The sequence below is a fragment of the Artemia franciscana genome, chromosome 7, assembly GCF_032884065.1.
Source record: "Artemia franciscana chromosome 7, ASM3288406v1, whole genome shotgun sequence".
NCBI classification, from domain to species: domain Eukaryota; kingdom Metazoa; phylum Arthropoda; class Branchiopoda; order Anostraca; family Artemiidae; genus Artemia; species Artemia franciscana.
Genome location: NC_088869.1, coordinates 48217047 through 48236385, shown reverse-complemented (window position 1 = coordinate 48236385; position 19339 = coordinate 48217047). Strand labels below are relative to the sequence as shown.

General features: G+C 34.7%; 1 protein-coding gene across 1 annotated transcript; it reads left to right on the top strand.

The window, feature by feature from the left end:
* Positions 1 to 221: 221 nt before the first annotated feature.
* On the top strand, positions 222 to 13943 carry LOC136029710 (protein-ADP-ribose hydrolase-like). The gene is made up of 5 exons (XM_065708214.1): positions 222 to 363; positions 6500 to 6614; positions 8422 to 8580; positions 11720 to 11863; positions 13765 to 13943. The coding sequence occupies exons 1-5, from the start codon at positions 355 to 357 to the stop codon at positions 13941 to 13943; spliced, it is 606 nt and encodes a 201-aa protein (XP_065564286.1). The 5' UTR covers positions 222 to 354.
* Positions 13944 to 19339: the final 5396 nt, after the last annotated feature.

Here is a 19339-nt window from a genome sequence, read left to right as displayed (position 1 = left end):
AAAAATCAATGATTAACAATATACATCATTGTAAAAAGAGGTGTTTACTAACTCAGTCTTACAGCTAGGAAACAGTACAAGCAGTGACACAACTATCAGGTAATGAGTTCCAATGTTTTATTGATCTATTTACTAAAAAAAACTTCACCTATTTTGGATTTTGGTGCAGGGGTTAAAACTTCAATGTGTTTTGCCTGCTTAATATAAAATGGCTTCTTTGAAAGAAATTTTCTGAATCCAATCCAAATTCACTATGCTGTTTACAATACTGCAGACATTAAGAAGATCATAGCACTTCCAACAGAAGCAAAGAGTTGGCAATCCTAAGTCCTCTAAATGTTTTGAATATGACAAATGCCTCAGGTAGGGAACTAGCTTTGTAGCAGATATTTGTACTGATTCAATTTTCTTCCTATCATCTTTATTTGTAGGGCAACATACTGGAGAGCAATATTCAAGGATACAGTGAACCTTTGACTTGCATAGTTTTTAATTTTTTTTGCATTAAACTGAAAAAATACTCTTTTAATTCTAGACAATGTAAACTATGCTCTACCTGAGACAATCCTTGTATGCTCATCAAACTTTAATAACAGATCAAATACTATGTCAAGATTGTGGATAGTCCTCACCTCTGGTACCTTGGTACTTCCAATCAAATAGTGAGGAGATGAATTTCCAACCAACTTTCTATGGAGATAGTGTATGACAGCATACTTTGAAGTGTTCAAAATCATATAGTTTACCCTGCACCATTCACTTAACTTTCTATATCCTCCTGGAGTAGTTTTTTACCTTGTACTGATCCAACTTTCCTATACAACTTCATATCATCAGCAAAAATTTTAAGCTTGTACAAAATCCCTGCCACCAATATTGAAAATGGTTATATCAAGCCTTCAAACCTTTGCTTTATCCTCAAAAATTTTACATATGTAATTTGGTAGATTTAGTTGAAAAAATTGAAAACCTAAATATCTCTGAAAATACAATTATCAGTAGTATTGACATTATTTCTATGTATACAAATATTGATGTAGCAAGCAATTATTACAAAATAAGATAGACGAAAATTATCACTTAATAGTTGTTTCAGCAGCAGGATTAGATTGTGTCGTCTTAACGACCTTGGTTAAACTCTGTAACAAGTACTCAATATATTTCCAATTACGTATTATTTTTTTTTACCAGAAAATTAATGGCTTACCCATGGGCGCACCTCTCTCCAGGCTACTGGCGTATATTTATGTACAGCATATTGAAAATTGTTGGTTAAACTTGTATTTCTTGAAACATATCTTTTGGAAATGATACATGGATGACATAATTTCACTTTGGAATTATGGGGAAAATGAACTTAGGTTTTTTTTAGATCACCTTAATACACATGATCAGAATTTACAGTTTACCTTAGAAATTGCAAATAAAATCTCATTCCTAGATGTGCTAATTATTCATAGCTTAGATAAACTCAATTTTACTATTTATAGAAAGCCAACACAAAACAATAGATAGTTACATTTTAAATCAAACTATCCCCCACAAGTTAAAAGAGCTGTTGTAATCACTCTTGTTGATTGTGCCCTAATCATTTGTTCTGATTCTTATGTCACAGAACTAGACTTTATCAGGGACATATTTTTGGAAATGGGTATCCTCTTTTATTTATTAATACAGGTAACTGTAGACTAGTCCTCACCTCTGGTACTTCCAATCAAATAGTGAGGATGCAAAGTTCCAACCAACTTTCTACAGAGCTAGTGCATGACAGCACACTTCGAAGTGTTTAAAACCATATAGTTTATCTATATGCACCTGCACTTAAACTTTCTATATCCTCCTGGAGTAGTTTTTTGTCTTGTACCAAGCCAACTTTCCTATACAACTTCACATCATCAGCAAAAATTTTAACTGTAGAATTTCTTATAACTGATGGTAGATCATGTATATATATATATATATATATATATATATATATATATATATATATATATATATATATATATATATATATGGAGAATAAAATCAGACCTAAGCAACTACCCTGTGGAACCCTGCTACTAACTAATATACTTGAGGATTTTGCCTGATCAACAACAACAGCTTGAATTCTACCAATATGCTGCAGATAAAGTTAGATATACTTGTCTAACTTTATACAGATATACTACTGATGAAGTTTTAAGAGAAGAACAGTGCAGGTATGGGTAGCGTATGCATCAACCAAATTTTCACTCTTAGATTATGAGTAATCAAATGCCACTAGTCCTCACTTTTATAGACTATGAACATGCATTCATATTTAGGGGGGGGGGTACCAGTCAATATTGCTTTATGCTTGTTTGCCTTAAGTTTTAATCCATGTCTGATTGGTTTGGATGAGTTTTTATGCTTTGTTTGAGGATTTCTATATCTTTCTGCATCTCTATTGGTTTATAAAGTTTGTTTTCCTATACAAGCAATCGAATTCTACTTTTGACATCATGCCCAGTATCTTCAATTAACAAAGGTCTAACCACATTGCCTTAGACTTCTCTGCTTGGAACCAACTGACATGAAGACTGAAATCCCTCAACCTGTTATTCTTGAGAAAAGATAGTATTCAGCTAAGTGCTCTTTTATGGAGGCCATGGGTTTGTAGTCTTTGTATTTAGTCAAATGCTCTTTCTGCGCCAATTGTGAAATGGAGAACAGTTATCTGCTTTCTTCTGCCTTTTTACACTGCTGCTTTTAGTTGGAATCAACATTCCATTGTAACAAGCAGTTTTTTTCATTATTCCATAAGCTTTTAATTTAGGATGTCTGTAGTTTGATAGGGGACTTCTATCACCCTTTTTAAAGATTAGCACTACTTGGCATCGTTCTAAATGAATGGCACTCTCCCTTGAAGTGTAAAAAAATAGGTAATTGGCTCTGTTATTTCTTCTGCCCCTGTTTTAACCCACTTAGCTTCTAAGTTGTCCATCAGAGCCAGGAGTGGAGCAATTGTGATTAATGCTTTTGTTTAACCCAAGCTCCTATAAAAAAGTAAGATATATAAGGAAGCATAGCACATATAAGCAAGCATAACACACATGCAAGAATAAACACAAGCACTAGCAAAGCAATCATAATCACTACATCTCCCTTCTTCTCACTTTAAACTAATTGTAAATAGCAACAAAGACCACACTGCCTTTCCATAACAAACACAAACAACAAGAAGACCAAGAAACTCTTTCTTTTGATTTGGCTTATAGGTCTATTTGTGACAGGGTCTGTGTTATCTATTGATTTTTTTATAATATTTTGTAAGATTGTTTTTAATTAAATTTGTGATTTAATGAATATTCTCCCGAGTCCCTATTTAAGGAAATATTATTATTAATCTTAAGCTTAATTTCAATTGTTTCTCGAACTACTTGCTTTATGCCAAGGTCATTGCTGATAAGGGCGGATTCTTGAAAAAGTATTCCGTGGCTAGGATTTTCAAACACATGGCTGCTTAAAGCCGAATCAAAAGAAGCAGAAGCAATATTAGAATTTAGAGCTTTGATGGTATCATCTTTATGCTGTTGTAGGTGTTTCTTTAAATTCTGGTGAGTTCTACGTACATAGAATTCGCCACAATCGCAGGGTATTTGATACACTCCTCTTTGGGGAGTAACTGGAGTTTTTTCTTTGTCAAAATTTACGAGAATATGATTTTCAAATTATTGCTAAATACAGCATAGAGATCATTTTGTGTGCATACTTTTTTAAGAGTCGTAGTGATTTTTGGGATGTATGGGAGGTAAATTATCTCTGAGGGTTTAGTGGGACTCTGACATGGTAAATTACCATTGATTTTACAGGGGTGTCTTTCCAGTCTATGGTTAATTGTATTATTAATAAATAAAAGAGGATACATGTCCAAAAATATGTCCCTGACATAGGAATCAGAACAATGTTTAGGGAATGATCAACAAGAGGGATTAAGGGCATCCTTAGGACTGACAAATAAATTGTGATGAAACAAGGCAATCCATTGAAATGAAAGAGAATGATTAAAAACACGTTTTAGTGCAAATCTTGCTTTTTTGGTTGCTGATCTCATAGGTCTTTTTGTGACAGGTTCTATGTTAATGTCTATTGGTTTTTATAATATTTTGCAAGGTCGTTTTTCATTAAATCTGTGCATAGAGCATTTCGTGGAAATTCTCCCAAGTCCCTATTTAAGGAAATACTATTATCAATCTTAAGTCTGATTTCAATTGCTTCTCAAGCTATTTGTTTTATGCCTAGGTCGTTGCTAATAAGGGTGGATTCTTCAAAAAGTATACCATGGCTAGGATTTTCAAGCACATGGCAGCTTTAATGAAATGGTATAGTCTTATAAATGTTATGCTTTTACTAGCATCAATGGAAAGACCCAGACTCAATATTAAGGAGCAAACCGGCTCAATAGTAACCGGAATTCTAAAAAATGGAATTTTGTTACCAATAGTTACATCAAAAGAATGGTATGTTAATGCTGATTTTAAATGTATAAGTTTCATCAAGTTTAGTCTTTCTCATCAAAAGTTACGAGCCTGAGAAAATATGCCTTATTTTAGAAAATAGGAGAAATATCCCCTAAAGATCATAGAATCTTAACGAAAATCACATCATTGCATTCAGCATATCAGAGAACCCCACTGTAGAAGTTTCAAGCTCCTATCTATAAAAATGTGGATATTTATATTTTTTGCCAGAAGACCAATCACGGGTGCGTGTTTATTTGTTTGTTTGCTCATTCTGACGGGAATTAAGAGTTTTTTACTGTTTTAAAAAGTACAGTCAAGAGAAAGAGTCAAACTTTAGCGTAAAGAGTGGGGCGTTGAGGAGGAAAAGCCCCTTTCATATACGGAGTAATTTCTGTTCGTTTTAAGTTTCAATGTCGCCCCTTACTTTCAGTTAAAAAAAACTTTTTTTTATTCAATAGGAAGAAAGGGCAGTAATTCAATAATGTGTGTCTGGTTTTTGATGTGTAGTAAATAACTGAGACAAAAACTTTGGAAAGTATTGAAAAAGTTATGTCAAGTTAAGTGAAAGTGATAGTTACTAGGGGTGGAATGTAATTATTGATAAATCACTAAAGTTGGCAACTCTGAACGAAAGGGGATTTTTGGGAAGCCGATTTTTGTTTTGAGAAGAAATTTTTTTGGAGAAATCCCCTAAAATTCGGGGATAGTGGAAGTACTTGTATTTTCAGACAAAATCTGCCAACAATTTTCACTAGGTCATGAAAACCGCCAAGTAGCATTGCTACTATGCTACCCCCTTTTTTGCGCGGGGGAGCACAACTTGTGTTTTGACAGCTTTTGCTTGAGCAAAAATTGTTTTTATATGTAAAAATGATATTTTCAGACAAAATTGAAAACTGCCAAATAGCATTGCTACTTTACTGCCCCACCTTTTGCATGGCGGATTATGCCAATATAGATAAATAAGCTATAAATTAGGACAACTATCAATATAGATAAATAAATATGTAAATTATGAAAGAAAATGATCAGTTTCAACTGTATCGAAAAGCTCATATAGGATTTCAAATTAATATGTAAATTGGAAATCATGCTTAACAGAGAATGGAATTGAAAACAAATTTCGTGTCAAATTGCCTTTGACTAATTTAAAGAAGAGTTAAATTAGAGGTAATTTTTTATAAAATGTTTACTGTGAAGTAACTAATTTCGTAAAAAATGTACTAAAACAGTGGAAATTGTAAGTAAAATATTGTAAGCTTAATTGCTTTAGAATATTGTAAAGCCCTTTCAATATTTATCAGATACATTAAATGTATACACTTGTTTTATTAGTGCTGTGGCTTGCTTCTCAATATTTCAAACATCGTGTACATGAATGAATACTGCTTGTAGGTATCATTTTTATCAGTTTTCATGCTTAGATGCAGCTAGATTTTTCACGCCGATCGAAAATGCTGATTACCCTAGGTTCTAGTTAGGTAGCCTACTGCATATAGAATGGGCTAGCTAATATCCACATTTCAAGGTTGTTTTTTTATTATGAATTTAAGACCCCTAGTTAATAATGTATGCAGTCTCATTTATGTACATGGTGTCCGGTTGAGGGAACTCCTCCCTGAAAATCTTCCAAAGGAACCTCTTCAGTGGAAAAAAGGCTAAACTGTCACCTAAAAATGTAGCTATTCTGTATCCCCCCAAGCAAAGATCCTTTGACTCCTCCCCCCTCAAGGGTGAAAATATATGGGCCTATGATTGCTATTAGTACTATGAGGGAGTTCTTGTTATTGTGTTAAACAATTTCCACTCTGTTTAAAGCTCGTGCTTCGACCACTTCCTTGAAAGCCCCAAGGATGCTAGTATCTTCTTATAATACGGATTTACCTTTTTTCCCTTTTGGGCTGCTGAGTAGGGCTTTTAAGGGTCTGTGGTCGTTGTGAGAACACAATAAACTGCACCTGTTTTGTTTGAACCTATTACCAGTTCAAAATGTTACAAACAATTCTAATTTACAGAAAAGAACAGCAAATATGGTTGATACACCAATGGTTCTATGTGGTAATGCTTGGAAGCCTTTGAAATCTTGGGCTGTTTATTTCCAACAAAACAAGGAGAAGATTTTGAGTAATGGTAATTTTGCATTGAATTACTGTGTATATTTTTTACATTATTATTTAATGCGATTGTTAAAATAGAAAGGATAGGGCGAATTCTTTGTAGAAAGAAAAATAAAACTGCAGAAATACTAAACGGCATAAGTATGTGCAGCTAAACACACGATGTATGCTAAATAATGTATAATATATAGCACAATTACTTTTGAGAAAAATGATTAAAATGTTACGAATTTAAGCAATGCATTGTTATTAAGATTAGAATTCTATCTATCTATAGAATTTTGAATTTTTAGCTCTATTGGCTGTAAATACACTAACTAAATGATGTATAGTATATATCAAATGTAATTGTGTTAGCCTATAATATACATTTAGGTATCACAAATATATCTTAAAAAAATGAATAAACCGTTACCGCTTTAAGAGACCGCATTGCTTCTAAGATTTGAATTCCATCTAAATGAAATTTCTAGATTTTTAGCTATACTGGCTGTAAGTATACTAACTAGGGAAGTTGTAACTTTTTTCATATCATAAGAATCTTTAAACATTGAAAGTTTCTTTGTTATTTTCAGGGACTTCTTTTAACGTGCTCTTGAAAGTATTCTCAACAACAACAAAGACTGCTTAAATCATTCATTAGGTCATCTATCAGACAGAAAAAAGAAATAAAAATAATTGCTAGCATGCCCTGTAGCATATAGAAATAGGTAAGACAACAAAAGGTGAGCAATAAGACTATGTTCTCCTAGAAGACAGTAAATTTTTTCAAGCTAAAATAAAGAAGTGATGTTACAGTGTTCATTGGATAACATTATACTTGGCTGCTAAAGCGCATTTCCACTTCTGTCAAAACCTAGCTTAAGATTCAAACAAGCAATGCACAGGCGTCAAGTACTGCTGCACAGTTAAGCTGTGGAAATTGGCACACATCTATCACCTGCAATTGAATGTTTCACTCTTTTGTACCAAGTTTACTCTTTGTACCATTTTCGGAAATAATCTACGTCATAACTGACGCTTTCAATGTATACTCCCAGCCTCTTATTGCCCTCCAAGGTCCCGTTTACCCCGATCAAAAGCACACAAAATCTTAGTTTTAAATTCTATTAATGAAATAACTGAGCGTTACAGAAAGATCTTTGTGCCAGCGCTTGTTGAAATCACAAACAAATGATATTTGTAATGCATCACGTTAATGTGTCATTTGTATTGTTAATGTGTTAGTTTTGTTCTTTCATTTTTATTTGACAGGCCAATTGGATTCATGCTGTATGTTTTTTATAATGTACTTATGTTCTTACTTATGCCCTCATTTTTATTCATTTATTATATTACTTACTTTTACCTATTTTACTACATTTTACTTATGTACTTTCGTTTGTGTACTTAAGTACTCATTTTGTTTGATAAGCCAGTTTGGTTCATCGATGTAGGCAATGTTTTAATATTTCCCTTATGTACTTATATTATTATTTTTTTGTATACAATGTAGGCTAGCTGAATGAAGGCAACAAGTTCGGCAGTTTTTTATGTTGTGAGAGTTTGCCTGATAATAAAGTACTATTCTATTGTATTCATAATATTTTCCAATTTAGTTTACACATAGTGGAAATTAACGGGCATATTTCCCCCATTGGATAGATAGACATCTTTCTTTTCTTTTAGTAATTTATTTCAAGTTTGTTTTTAAGAAGGAATAGACTGAATGATTTAATCAGGCAGTCTCTTGTGAATTTGGAGTAAGCACTCCTTAAAAAAAAATTCAGGGATTGTATTGGAGTGGCTGTAAATAAATAAATTAAGAATTTTGATTACAGTGTTTCATCTGCTGTATTATGTGTCCAAAGGGGAGAGGGGGACACTGCCTGCTCTTCGAAACGAGTCTGAAAGAGCTTCACTCAGTCACTCATGTTACTCAGTAATCTCAGACAGATTTAAACCAGCTCTAAATGGGCAAATGGAGAAATATGGGAAAGGTAAGCAGGGAGGGTGTGCAAAAGCACAGATTCCTGGTTCCCAGCCCTTCATTGCAATTCTTGGCCAAAGGGTCACAAAGTGGAAATGAGCATTGCCAGTTTAGACCTTGACGTGTCAGTGCTGCCATACTTACTTACTTGCATATTGGTGTTGAGTTTGCACACATTTTATCTTCATTGATTTCCAAAATCATTTAGACAGTCCCAAAGCACAATTAGTACTGAATAGCTTTTCAGGCCTTGCTGACTTTCCCTTTATAGGAAATGTTTATTGTTGTGTATAATGTAGATATTTTTAAGAAGTCCCTTTTAGTTTTATCGAGTTTTTGGTAATAAACCTTTTTAATTACCTTAAAATATTTGTTTAGGTCCCTTACCATTGGCTGCCCTTTATTGGTAATGATTGGAATATATAGTGGTCACTAAAAATTTTGATAAACCAACCTATTTTACCATCTTAAGGTTGTTTACAAAGGTGTAAGAAAATATTTAAGTACTGACTTAGCCACAGAAAACTTCTAAATATAAGTAGATGAACACTGCCTGCTCTTCGAAACGAGTCTGAAAGAGCTTCATTCAGGGAAACGGGCCTAAAAATGCACAAATACATATTTTCACCTTCCTCCCTCTGGCATTGAAAGATCCTCGGGTTCACGGAGAGTGACTTAAATTCACTTAAATATAGAAAAAAGAACAATATCTTTCTTGTGGCATCTAATAGAGGAAAATATATCAGGGTTAGTAGGCTACTCGCGTAAAAGTATCCCAGAAAACTGGAATGATATAGTCCTCTACTCCCTCCAGGGAGACTTTTAAGAAAGCTTTACTAAAATGTCCCAAAAATAGATATTTGGATTTGAAAATGTGTGTTGTTTCAATGTAAATAGTAGCTACGCATAGAAAGTCATAGAATATTCGAAACCCTAAAATATCTTAGGGTAAAGCTATGTATGGGTTTTCCACATAATCGCAGCGTAATAGAAGGTAAATGATACATACTTCAAGATAATTAGATAAGAAGATAAATGACTTGAGATAACCTGTAAACTGGTAAATATTTCGCATAATAGTTTACGAAAATGAAAGAAGGTTCTAAAAGGTCAGAAAAAGGAGAGTAAAGCCCCCTACTCTTGTATCTCCTGTCTATAAGGATTTGCTTTTACATTTAAACTTAACATTGCTCTGGAGACTTTCCTGTTAATTGAATTCAGGTAGAATGAAATTAGCTTTAACACACTGACGCTAGGGCGGATGCAGTTGGATTTTGGAGGGGCGCCTGCTAGGATTAAAAAAGAAAAATCTTTACTATGCAGTTCTGTGGTGTTGAATCATGACAACATTTTTTTTTTCTCGAACAGGCCGTAGGAGAGGAGGGGGAGGGGTAAAGATTCCCATGTTAATAATATAATTTTTTTTACCTTCGGTTTATTTAGCGCTTGCACCGATTTTTTTTTGCTCTGTGTTCATCTGAGATATATCTTACGATGGCTTGTCGTAGGCTAGAATTTTGACGAAATTTGTCTAATGTGTGACAGACTCGTATAAACGTGAGTGAAAATTTTACAAATTTTGGGATGCCTCCTTCTCTGGATCCACCCCTGAATGACTCTTTGTTGGAGGAGTAGAAGGCCAAAACTGATAGAAAGTTCAATGTAAATTTACCATGTTTCTAAAGAGGAACATACAAGGCTGGGTACAGGTAATAATTTCGCGGATGTCTTTTTATGTGAACAAGCTATATAGGCAATATCATCATAAAAAGTAAAATAAGTTTTTGTAAAATTATTGATATTTTTCTTTGTGGTTAAAATGTGCTTGAAGCAACAGAACAACTGAAGATTTTTAAAGGGTTTCATCTCCATTTTCCTTGTTTGTAATGTAATCCTCCTGTTTCCTCTCTGTATTTTTTTCCGGCTCTGCCCCCTGCTTGAAATACAGTTGCACCTACTACAACTACTAACAACTTACCGCAGCACCAAACGGCCATAGGCCAATACTGCTGCGGAGGCTCATCCTCCATCCCAATCCATTCAAAGCCTCCCTCTTTACACTCTCCCAGGGAGTTTCCATTTCCCTTAAATATTTCTATATAACATCCTCCCACCCCAACCGCAGACAAACTGCTTTCCGTTTAGCCCTAGGCGGTTGGCCGAAAAGGACAATCTTTGGCAATCTGTCATCCTTTTTCCGCAGAACGTGTCCTAGCCATCTCAACCTTCCTTTCATTATAGTCCTAGATATCGGGGTTGAGCCACATTTTTCGTACAGCCTACTGTTTGAAATACGGCCAGTCAGCCAGGTACCCAGAATCCATAGGCAATATCTCTGGAAAACAGCTAGCAAATCTTCATCCGCTTTTCGGGGCGCCCATACTTCAGAGCCATGTTTGACTACTGTCATAACTGTAGCTTCCAATATTCTAATCTTGGTTTGCAGGCTTATCTTCCTATTTTTCTAAACTTGTTTTAACTGTGAAAAAGCACCCTGAGCCTTGGTTATTAAACTTTTGATATCTTCACTGCTCCCACCGTCTTTAATAATAATGCTACCAATGTAAGTCAAGCTCTCCACCTGATCAATCTTTTCGTCACCCAACTTCATCTTTTCATCTTCACTTATTCCTAGCCTCAGCGACATAGTCTTTTTAATAATAATTTCAAACCTATTCTAGCACCCTGAACTCGCAAACCCTATAAAAGTTCATTGATTTTGCTCACACTTCATCTAGGATGCTTAAATCATCAACATAATCTAAGTCCAGGAAAGTTTTTCCTTCCCATTTGATTCCGTGTTCTCCCATTGCCTTTCTTGTGCCCCTTAAGACAAAGTTCATAAAAATGATCCGTATAAAGTGGGATTAAGACCAACTCTGTTTAATTCCTGATTCAATACGAAACCTGTGCTCCTTTAGACAAAGTGCATAAAAATGATCCGTATAAAGTAGGATAAAGACCAACCCTGTTTAATTCCTGATTCAATACGAAACCAGCTGCTAAACTCATTTCCTACTTTAACCGCAGCAGTGTTGTTCTCGTTCATAGTATTAATCATTTTTTCTTCACCTGTCTGCTGTAAAGCATCTTAATTTTGTCAACAAATTCATAGCCCATTGGTACATCTAATAAACTCTTTCTTTTAGTTCCATTTATTGCTGACGTTAACATTTTTCGTTCTGAAAAAGAACTTGGGAAGAAAGTGGCATTAATCAAAGGTGATATAACCAAGCTAAAAGTTGATGCTGTGGTGAATGCTGCTAATAGACCACTACGAGGAGGCGGAGGTGGTAAGTTTCTATGTAATCTTATGTTTCTTAACATGACATACCAGGGAATTCAGTTTGGTATTATATAAGAGGATGTACTGTGATTTGGCTGGCTAATAAAGGTTTGAAAGGTATATATTACGCTCCCTACCTCCGAACATTATTAGGGAAAACTGTTCTTATGCTCTCTCCGTTACAGTAAAGTGGGAATTCTATTAGCTACATATTTCGGCTTAATGGGTAAAAAATACGAGGTGTGTGTTAATTCCTTGGTTACTCAAGGGCCAGTAATAGCTCTCTATTAATAAAGGTCAATTATTGTTATAATTTAGGTTAGCAGCCGGTTTCGTATTGAGTTAGGAGTTGAACAAGCTTGCTCTCTATATCCATTTTTTGGATTATTTTGATCGATTTTGTTCCAAGGAATGTGACCCTAGTTGAAAATTTTTGCAATTTTTTTTTGAGGTTTTGAAGGTTCTGGGCGCAAGAATAGGTTTGAAAATGTATGTTAAGTAGATTAAGCCGCTTAGACTTGGAATAACCGAAGGTGAAGAGGTGATGTTGGTAATGGGAAGATCGATTAAATGGTTGGCTTAACTTACCTAGTTTGTATTGCTAGTAAAGATAGTGGATACAGTGAAGATGTTAAAAGTAGAATAGCCAAGGCTCAGGGTGTTCTTTCACAGTTTTATTGGAAGCAACATTGATGACTGCGCTCAAGTATTGTCATGAAACTTGGGAAACCCGGGAGAAGGAGGAGAATTTTCAGATTGCTGAAGATTCGTTTTTGTCCAACCATCTACGGTCAAACAAAAAATAGGTCATCCCAGAATGCGATGGGAGGAGGCCTTATTAAAGGATTTAGGGTAAATTGGAACTTTTTGGGCGGTTGTAAGAGTTAGGATTTGGAAAGGTTGTAATGGAGGAAGAGCGTGGGTAGGTGTGTTGGCCTCAAGCGACTTAGTGCTACAGTAATGTGTTAGTAGTATTAGTTCCCTAAGATGATGCAGGTAGCTCCTTTTGAAAACATAGATTCTCATAATGTCTTTTCATTTATATCAAAATCTCCCTAACGTGCTTTGAGATTTTCTCATTAATGTCCTTAACCATTCCTCAGATATTGCAGATACGCCTTTTTTACAACCTGGATACAAATAGTGTCTTTTGATTTATTTCAAAATTCCTATTAACCTTCTCTAAAATTTTCAACAGGAAACCCTTAGTGTTTCTTAGGATATCGCAAGTACGCCCTTTTGAAAACTTGGGAACATATAATGTCTTTTGATTGTATTCAACATCCCCTTAACATTTTCGAAAAATTTCAGTTTAATGCATTTAGTCGTTCCTGAGATATTGCAGATATACTCTTTTGAAACCTTGAATGTACATAGGGTATTTTTTTTTATTTAATTCAACGTGCCATGAGGATTTAAAACTAATAACCTTAACCGTTCCTTCGATATTGTAGATGCGCCTTTTTGACCATCTGGATGTATATGGTAAACTTTTGGTATAGTTCAGTATCCCCGTCAACTTTCCTTGAAAGTTTCAACTAAATACTCTAAGTCATTCGTGAGATATTGCTGATATGTCTATTTAGGCTTATGAATGCACATAGTGTCTTTTGCCTTAGTTCAACATCCCACTTAGCTATTTCTTGTATAATTGGATTTCTAAAGTTTATTTACGTATTTATTATTGTTCGCACAAAATATTAGAAATAAATATTGGCGTTTTCGTAACCTATCCTTTTTTAAATAAGAAAATATTCTGGCTGTTTCAGGATGTCATTTTTTCCATTTTTTTTTTCTTTTCATTTTTGGGGGCTATTTCTACTTACTTGATTGCAGCGTCATAATAGCTTTTCATTACAGTTTTTAGTCAATTTACCCTGCTAATATTCATCGTCTTTTTCGTTTCAGTCGACGGAGCTATCCATAAAGCGGCTGGAACCCAACAGCTTTTAAGCGAAACAAAGAAACTGTATCCTCAAGGATGTCTTCCTGGAAATGCTGTCATCACCAAAGGCTTCAATTTACCAGCAAAAAGTAAATTTTCTATTGCTTGTAATTCTCCGAAATCTAATCATGCACCACCGTAAAAAAATTGACCTAGGAGGGGGGGGGCTATTTGCAAAGATTTTTAAATTTGACTCTTTAGATCCTTATATTAGAAAAAAAAATATTTGGAGGGATCTTTTATTTCAATATTTTTCTTGAAGCAAAGCCGCTTGGATAATCCCCCCCCCCCCATTATCTGTAACTGGAAAATGATAAATTACAAAAAATCAGTGATTTAAGGTGAGGTTTAGTTTGTGTTCCTCATGAGTCGAAATTAATCTCACAGCCCAAGGGGTAATGAAGTAGATTATGTATATTACCCATCGTTCATGGATAATTTTTAGTAGAAGACGTAGCCAAGTTTGGTCTTATTTGTCCGACGTGCTTGTGTTAGCTCTCAAAGAGGTTCAGGGGGTAGATAAAGTAGGCCTCAAGTTTTTAATTGGGGATCGGGTCAATACTTAAACTTTTGTATTGTTAGTTTCTATAGGACCTATAATAATCTATTCCTGGTTAAGTAGAGAGGTAAATCAAATGACACTAATGTGTTGCCAGTGATCAAAACAGTGCATTTGCTATAATCTGGGAAAAGCTTTGTGGATTATGTTGAAATTTTCAAGAAGTTTTGGGAAAGGTGGCAAGTGTTTCTTGAATCTTGAACGGGAGGGGGGGGGGTATGAGAAGAAAAATGTAAATTTTTCATCTCTTGTTAGACCAAAATCTTTTCCCAGTGAAGTAGCGAACTAGACTGAAAGGTGTTCCCAGATTATCAAAATAGGATATTGTCCTTGTCTAAGGAGCAGCGCGGGTGATCCCGGTGAAATTTTCAAAAAGGTGCTGAGGTGCCAAGTTGACCTAGAATTTTAACTTGCGGGAGGAGAAAGAGGTAAATTGACGGAGACCATGTATCCAATTTGTCAAAATGGTATATATACAATATCTAGGGAATAACAGGTAGGGATTGAGCTGAAACTTAGGATTGCTGGGGATTGGGAGACGAATTGTTTCATATTTTGTTTTACGAAGGAGGGAATGTGGGGGCCAAAATGTCTTTCTAAAATGTTTAGCACTTTTGGACCCAGTGGAATTATTATATCTACGATGAGGTAGTGAGATAAATCAACAGATATTATAATCACCCAGGCTATTTAAATGGAGCATCATTAACATCTTGGAAATGACGAGAGGGGGGGATAAAGGGTGAAGAGGGCAAGTTGAAACTTTCAGAAAGCGTTTGGGGAGGGAAATGGATCCTAATATATTATGTTAGGGGAAGGAATAAGAATGACAAAACATCTTCGTGTCCGAAATATTGGCTTGTTCGAAATAGGACCGACAGTTTCATTCTTAAAGCTTGAGACTTTTTTCGGTAAGCTAATATCTGTAAGTCAAGGAAGTCCTTATGCACAGAAAAAAAAACTAGAAAAAGAATTGTTCTGTCTGAAAATGGGCCCAATACTTTCTGTTCGATCAACTAAGATTCAGTAATTTTGTATACTAAACAATAATTTTGTTCAGCCCAACTACTTAGAATGTTTTTGACCATTCTAGACTAAAAGATTAGAAGCTTAGGAACAGGGCCTGATGAGTCTCCTGGCCAGGTGGAAGCTTGTGTAGAAAACCAACATGAAACTAATTTTGGCTGCTTTGGTTCAAGATACTTGAAATGATCATATTTTTTTTGTCCCTGATATATTTCTAACTTAAAGGACATGTATACAGGGTGAGGTACATTAACACCAACAGGAAGTATCCCAGGGGGGGGGTAAGTGCTACCAGAAGCTTTTGTTTTATTAGGATTTAATTGGGAACTTTTCTTGTGTGTCTTTTTTTCTACATTTTCAAATTCCTTTTTATTTCCGTTCCTTTCTCGGGATGATGTAACCAGTCCTATTCCTATGAAGAATCGGGTGAAGCAGGGCTTATAACTAAGTCCATTAATATTCAACAACACAATTGAACATATCTTTTAGTTTAAAGGCATTGAATCTAGTTCAATTTGACATTGAAAGGTTTGTATGGATTTAAAAAAAAATACTACTACCGCTACTAACAACTCGCCGCAGCACCATACCACATGAAACCAGCACAACTGCGCACGCTTCTCCTCTATCCCGATCTATGCAAATCCGCCCTCTGTACACCCTCTCAGGAAGTTCCCATCCCTTTGAATATTTCTTTATGACATCCCCCCATCCTAACCGTGGACAACCTGCTTTCCTTTTTGCCTTAGACGGTTGGCTGAAAAGGACAGTATTCGGCAATCTGTCATCCTTCATCCGCAGAACTTTTCCTAGCCATCTCAATCTTTCTCTCATTGTAGCCCTTGAAAGTGGGATTTAAACATACTTTTCTATAGCCGACTGTTTGAAATACTATTTGTCGGACGGGTAACCAGAACAATCCTTAGGCAATATCTCTGGAGAACATCTAGCAAATCTTCATCCTTTTTTCGGAGCACCCATGCTTTAGATTTAGAACCATATTTGAGCACAGTCGTCAACGTAGCTTCCAATATTTTAATCTTGGTTTGTAGATTCTTGTTTATTCATTTTGCTCACACTTTCATCTAGGATGTTTAAAGGATCAGCATAGTCTAGCTCAAGGAAAATTTTCCCTCCCCATTTAATGCAGTGTTCTCCTATTGCCTTTCCTGTGCTTCTTATAACAAAGTCCATCAACATGATCCGTGTAAAAAGGGATATAACACAACCCTGCTTAACTCTTGATTTAATTCGAAACCAATTGTTAACCTCATTTTCTAGTTTAACCACAGCAGTGTTATTCTCGTAGATAATACTAATCACTTTAATGTATTTGCTTGGTTTACCACACGATGAAAAGACCTTCGCTAAAGCTAGTCTATCAACAGAATTGAACGCTTTCTCATAATCTACAAAAGCTAGGACTAAAGGTGTTTGATGACTCAGGCATTTCTCAATTATTAACCTAAAATTTGGTCGACACATCTTCTACGCTTTCTAAAACCGCACTGTTCTTCTCTTATAAGTTTGTCTACAGCATCTATCAGTCTAAAAAGTATCATATTAGTAAGTTATGTGCTACCTGTAGATACCAGACTAAATCCTCAATAATTACCACACTCACTCTTATCATCTTTCTTGTACAGTAGTTTAAGTAAGGTTTTTTTCTAAAATTGCTCTGTTACTTCCCCTGTTTCAAAAATCATATTCATAATCTTCAGTAACTTATTTTCTAACCACAGAGTCACCATATTTAAGAAACTCATTTACCTCACAATCAGCTCCTGGGTTCTTATTATTTTTAATCCTTTTATTACTGTCACTAATTCTTCAAAAAAAAAAAAAAAAAATCTTGCTCCATATCTAGGGTATCACAAACTTTTTCATTTTCTTCTATATCTTTTCCTGTACATCTATCTCGGCTTGGCACATTCTCAAAATGTTCTGCCCATCTCTCTTTAACTCTTTCCTTATCACTAATTATGGCCACGTTCCTGTATTTAACTGGGGCAATTTCGGATTGACTTTTCTCTCAATGTGTTAACATGCCTGGACAATATTTTATTATTAGCCGTCTAGCTGCATCTTCCAGATCCTCGGCAATTTAATCCATGGCCTCCACTTCACACTTCCTTAATTTATATTTTAATGCTTTCTCCACTGTCCTTACATTCTGCTTGTTTTCATATGACCTATCACTCAGATAATACTTGTACAAATCCCTTCTCTTCTCTATTAAACATAATGCTTTTTTACTATTATTTGTAGTTGAATTCCTGGCTTTCTTCCCTAAGAGCAACTTCACAAATTATTTCCTAGAATTATTCCATTCATGTTATACAATCATGTATTGATTCATTCCCCCCCCCCCCCAGAAAAGACCCAAGTTCGTTTTGTCCCCGATCGGCTAGCAACTTAATTGGCATGTATGCTAGGTTGTTTTGCCCAAATCAATATGAAGCTGTCAGGGTAAGTAGAATGGACCAAGGGGATCTTGATAAAAACAAAAATCTGGAAAGACAATGTACATTAAATCGATTTTTAGGGAAAAAAAATCGAATTTTCATTACGCTAATCTGCTTTAAAAAATTCAGCACCAAGGAGGTTCAATTAAGACAAACTATTAAGGAAACGAATATAGTCGTCGTGATTCTTGACGTCCTTTTTTGAGAGACAAAAACAGAACCAGTTAAATTAACCTTGACTGGGATGCCCACTTAATTGGATAATCTGTCATGGCTTTTTTCTACAATTGGCCATGACTTTGACTTTTCTCATAACTATTCCCTTTTTTTTAATTCAAAAAAAAAATATAAAGGTCATTATACATAAAGGTCAGTAACATGCATTTAACAAACAAGCAAACAGTTGCAACAAAGTATAACAGTAAAAGATTCTTTAAATAAAATTCGGATTGGAAATACATACGTATACGTACCTAAGGTTTCCACGGGGTGTGCGTTTGGATGGTTTCAGCCCTATAAAGGACCAAAAGTATACAGATTTTCAGATCGTAAAATAATCCCCTGTCTCATCCACCCGTTGGTCTTTAGTGAAATTATAATTAAAAATGTATTGTACAAAACTACTGATAGTTGAAAATTATGACACAATATTCAAATTTCATTCAGAATTTAAGCCTAATCAATTTTTTTAATTCTTAAGCGGAAAAATTGAATAAAGTTTGCAAATATTTTAATTATAGCCAACAATATTTCAATTAAAATGAGTTGAAACTGATTCCAAAAACTTTTTTTCAAAAAATGCTTTTTTAATGAAAAGTAAAGAGTCAAATTAAAACTAAGACGCGTAAAAATGACGTCGTATAATAACTAAAATTCAAAACGGCAAGAAATTACTATCAGTAAATAATTGAAACCCAAGATGAACAAAAATTAAGATTAATGATATAACAGCAAATAAATATCAAACATGTGTATCAAAATGTGTATCATGTGAATATCAAAAATGAATCATGAATGACATCAAACATAAAGATATCAGGTACTGTTATAGACAAATAAAAAAATCCTAAAACGAAAAGAAATAACCACAAACAGGAGTAGGACTACCACACCCTAAAATTGTAAAGGCCGGAGTGTCATTTACGCTTTACTCAAAGCAGATTTATTTAAATATTTTCTTATATTTATAACATTAAACACTGAAAATTTGCTGAGACTTCCCAGCTCTCAATATCAGTATATATTAAATAATCCGTCTACTCTTGTTAGTTCTTTCCAGTAATCTTGATTGTTATGAGGATTTTTTTTTTCTCTGGTGTTATGTAAAACAAAACCAAAATGCTGAAAATGCATATCATTTTCAATGGAACATAGTAGAGTCTCAATCTGTTTAAAGGATTTGAAAGGGAAGGAGGAAGGGAGGGAGAGGCGGCACCGCTTTATTGTAAATCTTGATTAGTCTTCGATAATTTTTGCCCTAATGTTTTT

Coding starts and splice junctions, on each gene's coding strand:
- LOC136029710 (XM_065708214.1), top strand. Junction 6,615..8,421: donor GGAGAAGATTTTGAGTAATG/GTAATTTTGCAT, acceptor TTTTGATTACAG/TGTTTCATCTGCTGTATTAT. Junction 11,864..13,764: donor ACTACGAGGAGGCGGAGGTG/GTAAGTTTCTAT, acceptor TTTTCGTTTCAG/TCGACGGAGCTATCCATAAA.